Here is a 15,197-nt window from a genome sequence, read left to right as displayed (position 1 = left end):
AAAAAAAAAAAAAAAGAAAAAAAGTGAAAATTTCACAGGGTTATGTTATTGACAGAACACCATTCCAATCTATTGAGTATGTTTTTAAAATCAAGACGAGTAATGTGTTAAAAGTAACAGTTTCTGGGTAATATAGTCAGTAATGATCTCTAGTCTTATGCTTTATTCTTATGCGCCAGGCAGACCAACTGGTCAAAGTGAAACCTTATCAATTACTGGCTAATTGAATCTTAGCAATGTGAAAACTGGGCACTTATTCATAGGTATGTGTTGCAAGCCATGAACTTGGGTGAATTAATCACTAAGTTTTATTTGAGCTCACTGAATTTTATGTTACATGGACAGGAGAATATTTTGTAAAGTGAAAATCCACGTTAGAATTCTTGGATGTGAAAGGACTTTTCGAAAGGTGACAATCCGATGTTTTTGTTACCAAAGCTTTTAACGTATCTGCCAGTGTTCTTTTGTTTTAAGTAGCACCTTGTCTAAGACACTGGAATACCTTCCTTTCAATTACTAGAAAAACAGGTTACTGTCCCTGGGATTCTGGTTCAAGTCATGGTAGCAATGCTAATTGATGACAGTCATCTATATTTTCTTAAATGTTTTCATTTGCAAATGTCTTACTTGGCATCCTTGTCTAAGTAACATCTATATTGAACCTTAAGGGAGATGTTATTGTTAGTTTTTCCTGCCTGTTTTATTTTTACAGTAAATTTTATGGGTTTGCAATCTGCACAGGTGTCTATGTACTTCTTGATTAAGTAGTGTAATCTTTTAGTCATTGATATTTCTGTCAGTAACCTGTGGGCATAGCAGAACCCATCCAAAGACCCATAAGTTCCTAATTTCACCCTAGCAGGTCTTTAATTGAAGCTCATTGTGGCAAATTAAGTGGTTCAGCGTGGCAGGGAGACAGGACCGGGAGTCAGAGGATCAGAGTTTTTAATTAGCCCAGGGGATTAGAATAACTCTCTTTACTTATCTGCTTCTTAATTCCTTCTCTGTAAGAGGAACACATCAGATAAGATTTTCTGGTAGGTCCTGCAAGTTCAGAACTGCTGACTTGTTCTCTGAAGTAAAGACTCTTCTGAGAGAATCAGACAGCACTTGAAGTTGTCCAGGGAAGGAAGTTGCCCTTTCTTGATACTGCCCCATCTATGGGCCTGTGCAGCAGTTTCTCTTTCTGGAGTGATTCCAGGTTGTCTTTTTCCTTCTGGTAGATGTTTGACTGGATCACACACAACAAAGGCCTGTTTCTAAACAGCTACACGGAGATTGGGACCAGCCACCCTCATGCCATGGAGCTCCAGACGCAGCACAATCACTTTGCCATGAACTGTATGGTAAGACACTCAGAACAGCTGGACCCTGCCACGTGACAGTGTTTCAGCAAATGGGAGGCATTTGGCAGATGCTGGGCTGGGGCTCTCAAGGGGCCCTCAGAGTGGCTGTTGATTTTAGCAGCTGACCTTCACGTGGAGGGTGTTCCCTAGGGTTCCATTGTCTCAGTATCCCACATTTTAAGTTTTAAAGAAAAATGAAAACAAGCAAACAGACGAACCAGTGAAACTTGAACCGATGACTTGGCTAGTTCACCACAGACACTTCGGATGCCGGCTCCTGTGCTCCGCCTCATAGGAGCCCATGGGGGCCCCAGCAAAGCTGCTGGGAGGCACAGTGGGTCCCCCGGACGGATTGCTGTCAGTTTGCTGGCTGTTGTTACCCGCTGCTGACCTCAGGGCACTTGCTAGTTCTCCTGAGGCATGAGATTTCCTTCCGAGCTGAGCTGGAGTACTGGGGTCTGGCCCTTAGCCTTCCCTGGGATCCCCTGGCCCTCTTTAAGGTTGTTGCGTCTGCTACTCTTGGCTGTCGTGACTCCATCAGGATCTTAGAGGCCAGGTAGGGGGCGACTGTAGGACTACATCACAGAAACCAAAACCAAACCAAAACACTGAATTTTGAGTAGCACTTCTGTTAGTTTTATAGTTAATATTACTAAAACTATATGTTCTATAGGACATTTGCTTGATTCTGTAGTCTGTGAAGCTTCTAGAAATTTCCTCTTCAGACGAAGAGTTCTGGTTTGAACTTTAAGCCAGCCTTGTGAGGATTATCCACTCTTAAACTTTGTAACATTTGTTGTAGAGCATTAAAGCAATATGAACCAGCCTGGGCAACACAGCAAGACCCCATCTCTAAAAAAACAATTTAAAAATTAGCCAGGTGTAGTGGTGCATGCTTGTAGTCCCAGCTATTTGGGAGGCTGAGGCTGGAGGATCACTTGAGCCCAGGAGTTGCAGGCAACAGGAACGCCACTGCATTCCAGCTTGGGTGACAGAGCAAGACCTTGTCTCAAAAACAAAATACAAATAAAGTAATATGAAGACAGGGTTTTTGTTTAAGTTAATTCAGTAAGATGCCATTTAATTAAAATATAGTCAACTAGGTGCTACAATTTAGGTAGTTTCAAAGATAAGATTTTACAATATAATTTTTAGTAATAAATGCCGTCAGAAAGTTTTACATCTGTTCTAGAATTTAAAGTAAAAGGATTTCTGGTTTGAATCATCAAACCTGGGCATAGATAAAATTTTCTTTGTAAAAAATTGCTGTCAGTTTTTTTAGAATTTTCTGAAACTTTTGGCAAGAGACCATTCAGTCATGCCACATACTTTAAAAAGTAGAAATACTAAAATATGTGTTAGAAATTAACAGAAAAATATATTCTCTCTTCCCCCTTTCTTCACCTTTATTAGTGGCAGATTTAGGCCTCAAGGGAGTGGGAACCATAGTGTAGCAGACAGGAAAATGGGTTGTGGATGTGGAGGCTTTTAATTCTGAGTTTCTTATTTGCCGTGTGACCTTGGGAAGACTGTTTAACCTCTTTGAGCCTTAGTTTCCTAGTCTGTAAACTGGGGATAATACCTGCCTTCCATGGTGTTACATGTATATGTAAAATACAAAACATATTGCTTGACACGGAGTAAGTACTGTATAGATGTTACTTCTTACCAGTGATGTTATCAATATAATTAAAGATGCACTTAAAGCAGGTAAGAAACTTAAAAGTATGAGTTACAGCTATTTTTGGGGGGGAGTTCAAGTATATTTTCTAATTTTCTACAATATATTTCTGTTACTTTTCTAAGTCAAACTTGTAATACAGTGCATGTGGGTAGCTCGGTGCCGGGATGGTGGCGCCTGCTGGGGAGCTTTCTGGACCAGGCCTGCTCCTTATGTTGAGTACCTCCACGAATCCCTAGTATCTGTGACATTTAATAATGCAGGGCAAGGGTATTTAACCTTCAACGCCTTCTGCTCACTGTAGTGTTTTGCACAATTTCTGACAAAATAAGGATACTGAATACCATTATGCCAAGTTAACGGCTTTTAAAGAAAGCATATTAAGGGATACCAACAATTATGCACATTCTACTATAACAGATATTTGTAAAAACTATGATGATAAAAATGTAGGTGTAGGTACTTTTAATTTAGGGAATTGCACATTGCCATATTTATGTCCAGGCTGTAGATTTATGTGTGCTAGAAGTGATGGAGAGATGGAAAAAGCATCGTACATAGACTAGTAAAATCTGTTTTTCTATAAAAGTAATACAGGAAGCTGTAACAATCTAGGGATGGGTGAGTAGGGTCAGTGGTTGTCACAACAGAGCCATCCAAAGGGACTTCTCTTCTCCAGATCCGAACAGAGCGCATCTTGTCCTTTTCCTAACAGACCTGTTGGATTAGTTTTTCTCTTTTAAGGATATAGAGAAAGCAAAATTAGCAAATCTAGTTTCTTGTCACTTTACTAGGAGGGAGGAAAAGAGAGAAAGAATGCACTAGGAATGGGAGGCCTTGCTTTTAATTTACCGAATGCCAGTTAGAGCATTAATGCCACACGAGCCAGAGAGGTCACCTCACTGAGCATGGCTTGACTGTTGCAGCCTCTTTCTGCGACTCCAGACATGTGATGTCTGTTAGCTGATTCTAGCCTTCAGATGCAGCCCGGAGATGTAACCCTGAGGCTGGAGTCCTGTGGCTCTAACTCCAGACAGAGGCAACTCCACCAAATTCTGGTTTGGGTCAGAAATAGAGGGAAAGGATGAATTTCAAGAAGATACAAAGAAAGAACGAACAAGTGAGTTCTTTTAGCCGCTGACTTGGGGGGACTGCAGGCAGCAAGGGACAGGAAGGAGGCTGTTGCAGGGTCCCTGTTCGAGGCAGTGGGAGATTGGCTCAGAGGGGTTGTGTGGGAAGCGAGAGAAGGGGGGAAAACATAGAGGAGTTTGGATAGATCAGGAAATCAGACTGGGGCAACATTGAGAGGAGCCAAAGATGTAGCTACGATTTTGGGGGACCCACGGGGAGGGATGAGGTGGTAACTGCACAGAAGTAATAAATACATGAACAACAGCAACTTCGGATTTGCTGAAGGTCTGAATCCCCCGCCATCCACCACACCACACGATGTACTGCTGAGCCTTAAAGAACACTGGAGGTGGAGAGGGAAACTCCACAGTGAGAGCTTGTTCTGCGAAAAGGGTGGGTTTTTAAAAATCCCTGTTTTTGAAATAAACTGATAGACTCGAAGATAGGAATTTTGACAGAGTAGAAAAGCTTTATTTAAAATTTGAGCATAGCATTGTTGTGTTTTTGCTGCAATTCATATTCCTGAGAGAAGGTGGATCTATTTACAGAATATTTTCTGTTGGCACCAAAAAATGACTTGGGCGTATGTAGAAAGGAGAGCTTGCTTTCACACAAATAGCCTTTGGTTGCTAGGTATGTGTTTTTGGGTTTCTGGGTTCTAGTGAAAAACCAGAGCGCTGGGTCCCTCCGTTCTCCATGACTGCCTGGCAGCAGGCTTGCCATCTGGACCCTGTTCAGTATTTGAAGCCAAGAAGTGAGTAATAGTATATTTGTGTGCACCCACTTGTGTATTTGATTGCTTTGTGCTGAACAATTATGCCTTTCAGCTAGTTGATTTGTAATTTTATAGTTTTAAAAATAGAAATGGAAACCAATACTTCAAGTTTATGGAAATCTAGAGAGCAAATATGTATAATGTTATAAAATCAGGTGATGCTCCTGGGAAAGATGTGATCACTGGTAGAAGCCTGTGTTTCAGCAGGTGGTATCTGGGCTTCTTAGAAGGGAGACTCTTACGTGCTCTCCCCTGAGGAGCCCTCTTTTCCTGCCCACTTTGCAGAACGTGTATGTAAATATAAACCGCATCATGTCGGTGGCCAATCGCCTGGTGGAGTCTGGCCACTATGCCTCGCAGCAGATCAGGCAGATCGCGAGTCAGCTGGAGCAGGAGTGGAAGGCATTTGCGGCAGCCCTGGATGAGCGGAGCACCTTGCTGGACATGTCCTCCATTTTCCACCAGAAGGCCGAAAAGGTCAGTGCCTCGAACCCCCAGCCCACGAGGTGGTAACCAGAATAGTTCTTCCTCCATGAATATTGGTGTGTGTGCAAGCACTCTTGTGTAGCACATACTGTGAGCTCCGCATGTGAGCTCTGAAGTCACTCGGCCCTGAGTTTGAATTCCAGCTCTCTTAGTCCTTGCTGTGCAACCTTAGGTAAGTGACTTAGCCTCTCTGGTTTGTTTTCTCATTTGTAAAGTAGAAATAAAAGTACCTGCTTGAGTGGACTGTTGATGTAAATGTGATGCTAGGTGCCCCACGCAGTGCCCAGCACAGTAAGCACTAAGAAGTGGCAGCTGCTCTTCTCTTCCCCTCCTCTCCTGGCTTCCTCTTTCCTCTTATTCCTTGTTGATAGTGCTTTATAACTCCACTTGGGATGCTTTGGCAGCAAGGAACAGAACGCCCATCAGTGGTACAGACATCAGGGGTTTACTTTTCTCACAAACTGCGAAGTTCTAAGGCATAGGCACCTCCAGCTGCATGGCTACGGAGGGGTGGTGTCTGCCGCCCTCAGGCTTGCTGGGCCTCCCGTCACAGTCAGGGCAGCACACCTCAGCTCCACGCACCAGCTCCTCCTCAGCCACAGCGCCCACCCTCCGCCGCGATGGCTGTAGCTGTCTTTGCCTGCCAGCTTATAAGGGAAGCATTTCCAGAGGCCCCGCCCCCAGCACACTTCCCCTCAGTTCCCATTGGCTGGTCTTTGAGTACACATCCATGCCTTGCTGCAAGGGGTGGGGGAAAGGGTGGATCTGGTGTTTAGCCTCTTTAGGGAGGTGCTGCCAGCAAGGGTGAGGGAGGAAAATGGCTTTTTTGGGTACACAATCGACAGTGTCTCCCATAATTACAAACTTAGCTACATGGCATCTGACTTTGGCTTCATTTGCTGACAGATGTGCTGTGTCAAAATTTCTAGTTTAAGAAGTAATGGGTAATATACGCCCCCAACACTCCCCACACCTCCACTTAAGCAAAGTTGCTTAAACAAACACTCTGAAAGTAGCAAAATAGAAGGAGTTTGCTCATGACTCAGACTTTATTATTGGAAGGTGAGCAGCACAGTGAATACCTTTTCAAGATGGGGAAGAGCAAAACGGTTGCTTAATTTAAAAAGGAGAAACATCAGTGTATCTTCCTCAGGGTTAATTTTTGGGGGAAAGACTGCATTCAGGGATGTGCATGGATGCTTCTTAAAAAGGAAATAGTATCTCTTTAATCTAGAAACAGTCTCTGTTGAAGAGTGAAGAAGTCAATAAAGGAAGATAGAGGCCCCAACTTGCCTAGGATTTTGGCAGGGCAGTCAGTATGTTGCACAAGACACTAATTAGCAGTGATCTCAACTCTAGGAACCTTTAAAGTATAAAGCAAGAGAGGAAGCTGAGTGATATGTAAAGAGAAGCAAACCTTCATAGCATCATGTAAAAGCTGAGAGTTTCAATGGTAGGATTTTTCTGTTTTCTAACTTTATGCATTTGACTAATTTTGTGATAAAAGATAGACAAAAGCCCACACACAAAAACAACTTTTTAAAGTAACAGGAACTCCTTCAGCATAAATAGAACCATCTTCATGACCCTGTAGCCATCTCCGATCCTTATCGTTGTACAAAACAGCAATACGCTTGATCATTTGGCAGTAAGATGATATGAATGAATTTGAAGCAGGACAAGCTGCGTGGGTGAATGTTAGATAGGCTGAAGCATAACACACAGGGAACATCTTTCATCAACATGACGGGATTCAGAATTGTAAATAAACCCAGAGATTAATTGCTGCTGTGACTGGCCTGAAAATAATCTAGAAACATGGGTTCCGTGGGGCATTTTCCTTCCAGTGTTTTATTATAAAAAATTGTAAACATACAGCAAAATTGAAAGCCTGGGGTATTCTCATCTGGATAAAATGAAAGACTGTAATTTATGGATTTGAAGGAAATGAAACTAGGCAAACACATTATTGAACAGAATTTTGTAGGGCGCCGCATAAACCGGAAGGGAGCCTGAAGTCTCAGTGCATATGAGGTGGCCAGAGAAGAAGCCAAATTTGAGCAAAGGGACAGTAATCAATGAAGAAGGGGCCCAGCGTGTATTCCAGACCTTAACGAAGCAACAAGGCCTGCATGTAAACAACTGAAATGCACAGATGGGAGATTAGGACGTCTTCAGAAAGACGGTCCTTACTTGCAAGTAAAAATGAATTGTGTCTCATCCCCCCCACTGAAGAAAAGTAAGATCCTTGAAATTCTGATGCTCATCACTAAAGTGGTTTTCTTTTCCCAACATAGCAATCCCGAGTATAGGTCAACGTTGTTCCCTCTTTTTAAATGGTTTGCCTTCTAGTTATGCTCAAGCTGTTTTCATAAACTCAGTCTGGAAAGGACCAGAAACTTGGACATCCTAAGTAGGTTTCCATCGTAGTCACCGCTTTGAATCACATCCAGAGTGTTCATGTGGAATTTAAATCTGATTAGGGGGAATAAGGCTCAAATATGTGACCCCATGGTTAATGAGCTTACTAATGGCAGCCGCCTTCTCTGTAAGGATTACAGCTCTTAGCTGCACCGTGCAGCCCTGCCCTCTCTCTCCATGGGCGTTCTTATGCTAGCTTTTGCTGTGGCTTTATAAACATAACTCTGAAGTCAAAGCTAGATGAGAATGATTCATAGATGGTATAACTTCTATAGATGTGTCAGCCAGCATGTCTTGTGTCCTCATCTCCAGTGAAGGTGTGGGGTCACGGCATCCGTTCACAAACATGGACACACAACCACAGTGTTAATGTTGTTACTGGTAGATGTTGCATAGGGGCTCTAGCCTTCGCTTGTCTTGGTCATGTGCTATATCCACAGCACAGACCCTTTATATTAAGAAGCTTTCACAGCAAATACCATTAGAATTACATTTTTATAAAACAAAATGACTTGATTTTGCTATAGCATAAAATCTCCTTTTACGGTGACCTCAGGCTGCACTGCCCATTGTGATGGCCTGTCACCACGTGTGGCTATTGAAGCTACTCAGAGTTAAATAATAAGATGATAAAATCATTTAAAAAATAGAATTAAATTAAAATAATAGTTGCTTATTCACCGTATTGGGAGCAACACGTGGCCAGTGGCTACTGTACTTGGCAGCACAGGTACACATTTCTGTCCACTCGGGTAGTGCTTGTAGAGGCTTACCTACGGAGTGGACCGCACGTCTGCTGAACACCTTCATTCATCTATGGCTTTAGGCCTTCTGTGCTTTGATAATAACTGAAAATAAAGTAACAATGTTTGTATAGTTCTTTAATATTTAGAGAGCTCTTTAACACGAAATCTCATTTCATCCTTCAGTCAGCCCAGTGGAGTAGATGGGACTGTAGTATTACTGTCCTGATAATCCGTATGGGGAATAATTTGGCCATGTTTCCAAAGCTAGAACTTTCACTGAGGTCTATGGCTGGGTCTTTCAGTTCCTGACGTAATAACAAATTATTTCACACTTGCATTAATATTCTTATAAAAGTTCACTTCCCATAAATATTTTTAGAATTAACATTTATAATAAACATGACATAGACGCAAGTTCTAAATCTAGGAAATTTCCATCCCTTTGTCTCCTAAGTCCGGCTTAGTGCCTGTGCTCAGCTGAGGCTCCATCAAGAGGTGGCGGGGGTGAGAGGTGGATGGGAGTGCAGTTCACTAGCTTGGAGGATCCCAGCTCTGGTTGGTGGGACCCAGAACAGGCAGAAGAAATGAGCGGCTCCCAGATCGCAGGCGCCCTCTGAGCAGACGGAGAGTAGTAGAGTAAATGCTTAGGAAAAGCAATCTGTTAATTATTTATCCAAGGTCTCCTCTTAAAGCTATGTATGTGAATCACTGTTCCCTCCTCTGCTTGCCTCTGTTTTGCAAACTGGGTGATCCAGGCTTCCTTCATCGTTTATTCAGCAACCCTTTCTTAATACCACCATTCTGCTCAGCTTCAGTATCCCCAGATCTGAAGTAGGCTCCTGATCTGAATTGACAGAGCAACATTTCATTGTCTCGCACTCTCCGGCCTTCACCCCCAGTCCACCAGATGCTTTGTATTCACATATTTTGATTTATGGAGCACTTAAAGCATCAGATACTAAGCCAGCTGCTCTGATCTCATTAGACTGCAGTAGATACCTTCTGTCCTTCTCACCTCCTAAGTGTCAGGCTCTGTGCTAGACATGTTCCCCCAGCATTGCAGTCCCAACCTGGGTTTCTCAGGATGGTAGCAGGTATGTGTGTATATGTGTATCAGAGTGAGGGAAGTGCCAGGTCCCCCCTCCTATGATATCATTACCGTATTAGAAGCTTTTCTATGACGTTCTGTTATGAAGGTACCTGTTGAATTTCGACACCAAACTTGACCTCAGGATGCTTTTTCTTTGTGGAATGCCTGTTGACACCCTGTTCCCTGTTCCATGAATCTCTGAATGGGGATTGTTGTGCTGGTGCTGTTGGTTTCAGACCCTCTGGGCATTCAGCCTTTCAGAAAATAATCAGGCCTAGAGCTTGCTCTGTGGAGTTTAGGGTTGTGTCTTAGAAATAAAGAACAGAAAAATGATGCTGTGCAAAACCCTCTGTAAAACCATGGCTAGGATTATTTCTTTTCTTTTCTTTTTTTGAGTCACAGTCTCGCTCTGTCGCCCAGACTGGAGTACAGTAGCGCAGTCTCGGCTCACTGTAAGCTCCGTCTCCCGGGTTCACGCCATTCTCCTGCCTCAGCCTCCCAAGTAGCTGGGACTACAGGAACCCACCACCTTGCCAGGCTAATTTTTTGTATTTTTAGTAGAGACGGGGTTTCATTGTGTTAGCCAGGATGGTCTCAATCTCCTGACCTCGTGATCCGCCTGCCTCGGCCTCCTGAAGTGCTGGGATTACAGGCGTGTGCCACCACGCCTGGCCTTGCAAGGATTATTTCTATCACTGGGCTGTTACTAACCCAGAAAAAAGGCAGAATCCTTTGTCCACAAGGTTTTCATGTAACACACCATCCTTCCCTGGCTGTATTTTTTCAGAGAAGTATAATCAGTGCCCTCTCAGGATACTTTAAGAAATTATAAGTTAGTTCTAATTACAGGAGTGTGTAAAACTTCTTGAATGTTTTTATCTTTATTGGTTGTTGCTTCAAAAATTGGAGTCGAATATACTGTAGTGATTTTGATACAGTGATATGTTAGTCTGATGCTTCTGTTCATTAAATTGTGAAGTATTATATAACTGAAATGTGTTTCCACCGTGTTCTGTCAGAAGCGTTTTGATCTTAAGAACATGTTGCAGCTCCTCTTGGTTCTGGATGTTCTGCAGTGGCCATTGTCCCGGAGCACTTAATTGCTGACTTAGACCTGATGATTTATTAATGACGATGGTTAACCTCAATCAATTTGTGTTTGAAAAACACAATAATTTAATAATTGGTATTAAATGTAATAAGGGAAGATGATAGAAATAGAGCTCAGAAATAGTGACAGTCATCTGACCTGACCAAATTGACATTTATAGAACATGCCACCCAAGAAATACTCAGTTGACACTAATGCCATATGAATTGGCCTCAAGCCCTAAGGTCTCCATAGATATTTTTCTGCACTCAATAATAAAAGGATTTTCATAAACAGTTATTATTTGGTTGACTTGTCTATTTTAATATCCTAAAAATGAACTGAGAGTTTGTTCTTACTATATTTGAAGGGAATTATAGCACATTTCTTTTCTGGCCAGTCGAGTATTGCATTTCAAATAGTCATCCTCTGCATTCCCTGCTAAGTAAATAGATGTGTGAGGAACAGGAGTAAAGAGATTAAAACCAAGGGAAATGTGTTGATGTCTGTTTGGTGTGATTGAATTAGCTCTTTTAACTGGGCCTTCTGCACTTGCCTTTCACTCTTAACTGTGATGGACTTTGATAGGATCTCCCTAGGAAATTTGGCAGTGATTTCTCAGCCATTGATGCATCCCGAAGATGGGTGGCAGTGGAGGAGATTGAGCCAGGATTGGGATGGCAGCCGCAGGACCGTTGATCCTCCCGAAGATGGGTGGCAGTGGAGGAGATTGAGCCAGGATTGGGATGGCAGCCGCAGGACTGTCGATGATCCTGGAGGTGGAGGGTGGCAGTGGAGGAGATTGAGCCAGGATTGGGATGGCAGCCACAGGGCTGTTCGCATGGCTCAGGCTTTTCTCATTTCCGTGCAAATTGGGAAGGATGGGAATGAGGCCTCTGCCTCCTTAAGCCTTTCCTAAGATTCACAGAGAAGTTCAGGCCCTTTTTTCTTGGTCTCCTTTTAATTCCGGTGTCAATTTCCTTTTGAAACAGTAGCGGAATGGACTGGCTGCTTTTCCTTATTTCTGATAAATGATTTTTAGATATCTGGAACTTTTTCATTACATCTCAGTGTAAAAGGAAAGGAGTAAGGCTGACACGTAGCTGCAAGGAAAAGGAGCATCCTGCTGTTGAACCCTAGTTAAGGGGCACGTGGGAGAGTCATCTTTCTGTCCTCCCTTGCTAGGAGTACAGGGCAGTTAGAAACGTGGATTCAAAGGTGGATTGGGAAAATTTACCAGAAAGCCCAAAACAGGGTTGCATTATTCCAGGGGCACACCCAGACCTGGGCAGCAGTCAGTTGAGGCATTCATCTGAAATGCGGATTCCTGGGACTCGCCCCAGTCCTGCTGAAACCCGCTCTGGGAATGGAGTCCAGGAGTCTCATGTGAGTTGAGGATGCCATTTGAGGTGGAGAGTCAACCATGTTACATTCTTAGGATCTCCGTGAACTCCCCTAATTTTCAAAACCATGTTAAAAAATGTCCACTTTTCAATATAATTTGTCATTGATAGAAATAATCTTTTTTTTAACCTTCCAAGTATATGAGCAACGTGGATTCGTGGTGTAAAGCTTGCGGTGAGGTAGACCTTCCCTCAGAGCTGCAGGACCTAGAAGATGCCATTCATCACCACCAGGGAATATATGAACATATCACTCTTGCTTACTCTGAGGTAAGTGGTCAGTTTACTTACATTGCAAGGCAACATCATTTTTGCATTATAGTACACCAGAAGCTAGAAAAAAAAAAAGTTTTAGGTAGCCCAGAAAAAGCTTATAGATTTCGAGTTAGACTGCAGTTTAATTGTTTAGCATTTGAACCCTGTGTGTGGGGTGGGGTGGGGTGCTAGGGGACCAGAATGGTGTGCAGGCAGGAGCCTTTCCAACAGCACACTTATATGCTCATCTGCTACAGTCAAGAAAAGCCTAGTCTTTTTTTCTACATGTATTTAAGAAATGTGCTACATGTATTAAGAAATATTTTGTGTGCTCTTCGGTCTAGTCAAACTCAGTTTAATCTTCCCGAATAAAACCTTTTAGAGAAGATGGTCTGGATTGCAAGGTACACATCTGTCTATTTTAAGAACTCTAAGTGTAGGATTTTCTTTATTACTTTAGGATATATTACATTATTTACTTAATGAATCCCTGTTTTATTTTCTGCCACCTTCTATGCCAGACTGTGTTGTAAGGACTTTATGTAACGACTGACTTAATGCTCACATACTGTATCTGTCCCTGCTGTTACAAATGAAGAAAATGAGTCATGGAGATAAATGACTGTGCCAGGTCAGCAGCTGGTGGAACAGGGTATGAGCCCAGGCAGGCAGGCTCCATGTTCTCAGTCACCACCCTCTGCCGCCTCTGTGCCAGACCACGTGGTAGCTGCTTGATGACGCAACTTTAGATGGGTTGACGAGTACCACCCTTGCCCATACCTTGTTTATCTGGCCCTTGAGACCATCCTGCCTTTGTGATAATAGTTACGTTCCCGGAGGTGAAGGCGAGGGGCATAGAGAGGAATTGTGTGTGCTTACTTTTCTGCAAGGTTTTCTCCCTAAGAAGCATCTGTATCTACAATGTTCTGTGTTAATATGAAAGATTATCGTAAGACTTCTGTGAGAGTTTCAAAGCACCTGAAAGACTGCTGGGCAGTGGAGATGTTTAGTAAATGCTGTCTGTGTTTAAATCTAAATCTTGATCCAAACACATCCAAACTTGTCAAAGTTGTTGGGAAGAAACTGGCTATTTGCATTTCATTCTGACATTTCCTGTTGTGCTTCACTGCCCAACTGTCACTCTCATGTCCTTGGGCCTAGCTCTGTTGATGTCCTAGTGTCCATGAGCAAATTAAATGGACGCGTGATTTGCTGCTACAGTTTTGTATCTCATAAAGATGTTTTGGTCAATGATGGACTGCAAATAAGGCAGTGGTCCTGTAAGATTATAATACTGTATTTTACTGTACTTTTTCTATGTTTAGACACAGACATACTTAGCATTGCAGTACAGTTGCTGACAGTATTCAGTACAGTAACATGCTGTACAGGTTTGTAGCCTAGAGCAGTGGGCTGCTCCAGATAGCCTGGGTGTGCAGTAGGCTGCATCGTCTAGCTTTGTGAAAGTCCACATTGTGATGTTCACATAAGGACAAAATTGCCTAGTGATTTGTTTCTCAAAATGTGTCCCTGATACCATGTGATATCTAACTGTATATTTGCTTCAGAATCTGGGCAGGTCTTCTCTTTCCCGTCGCAGTTGATATTTGTTTGTTTCTCTAGCCACCTTTGCCTAGTAAGATTCAGTTTTTTTCAAGCAGCATTTCTTGTTGCCTATGGAATTTAAAAAGCCAACTCTGTATTTTTTCTTAGTTTTGCACAAATGTTTCTTAACTAATTTGGTTGCCTAGTCTGTTTGAAACTATTTAAATAAGTGATAGCCTTTTCGTGTAGTAAAACTGAAAACTGAACACGTTTATAATTTTTTTAATCACATTGGCTCATGAGGATTATGTCACTTCTAAAAACCATCAAGTTCTTTCCCCTGATGTGCCATCTCTATGCATTGCCTAATTTTGACCTATAACACAGAAAGCAAATGACCCTGTTACTCACACGTGTAATGAGGCCCTCACTCATCTGCTTATATGAATCTCTTGCTTTGGAGCTGTTCTTTGAATGCAGTGGTGGGCTTGCAGCCAGCTGTCTGCATGCCCTTGCCCTTGCTAGACCAAGATGGGATTGAATAGCCTTCATTCACAAGATGATTGGCAGGCCCTGGGAATGCAGTCTTTGTGCATAACTTAAATCAGAATCACTTTGACCCAGCCAGGGTCATCCTCCAGCCAAGCTGGCTCTTTCAGTTTGCTTGTTGCTCTTGGCAGTTTTCTTTCAGTACAGCATCTCCTAATTGTTACCAGTGCATTCTATAAAAATGGGGCATCTTGACACAGGAACTTATATTTACCTGTGGTGTAGTTTTATTTGATTTACATTGGTACTAGTATCTCAAAATAATTTGACAGGAAGTAAACAGCCTCTCAAACTGAGATCTTAAATGGAATTTTAGCCTAAGAACATGTTTGCAACTGAGCTATAAACTCAAGGAGACAGTAATTTGAACTGGATGAACTGAAAGGATTTTCAGTAGAACAGAATGAATTATTTTGCCTCTTAAATTATTTACATTTTGAAATAGTTTCAGGGCTACAGGAAAGTGGTAGAATAGCACAGAGAACTCCTACATTGCCTCCACCCAGATTTTCCAAGTTTTTAGAATTTTGCCACATTGCTCCACCCTCTCTCCCCACTACTTCTCTCGCCAGTCAGCAAAGCACCATTGATACAACGTGACCATCCTATCCACAGACCCTGATCCTATTTCCCCAAGTATTCCAACGATGCCCCTTTCTCTTTCCTGGTCTCGGACACT

General features: G+C 42.5%; 1 protein-coding gene across 1 annotated transcript in view; it reads left to right on the top strand.

The window, feature by feature from the left end:
• TRIO (trio Rho guanine nucleotide exchange factor) overlaps positions 1-15,197 on the top strand; it is a 237,590-nt gene that overhangs the window by 21,493 nt on the left and 200,900 nt on the right. Inside the window, exons 4-6 of the mRNA XM_011951774.1 lie at positions 1,224-1,346; positions 5,219-5,410; positions 12,308-12,439. Of these exons, the coding sequence (XP_011807164.1) occupies positions 1,224-1,346; positions 5,219-5,410; positions 12,308-12,439 (447 nt within the window). The remainder of the gene's footprint in view (positions 1-1,223; positions 1,347-5,218; positions 5,411-12,307; positions 12,440-15,197) is intronic.

The sequence above is a fragment of the Colobus angolensis genome, unplaced genomic scaffold (assembly GCF_000951035.1).
Source record: "Colobus angolensis palliatus isolate OR3802 unplaced genomic scaffold, Cang.pa_1.0 Scaffold327, whole genome shotgun sequence".
Classification (NCBI taxonomy): domain Eukaryota; kingdom Metazoa; phylum Chordata; class Mammalia; order Primates; family Cercopithecidae; genus Colobus; species Colobus angolensis.
The sequence above is the reverse complement of the archived record's forward strand: the minus strand, read 5'-3'. Positions and strand labels throughout refer to the sequence as shown.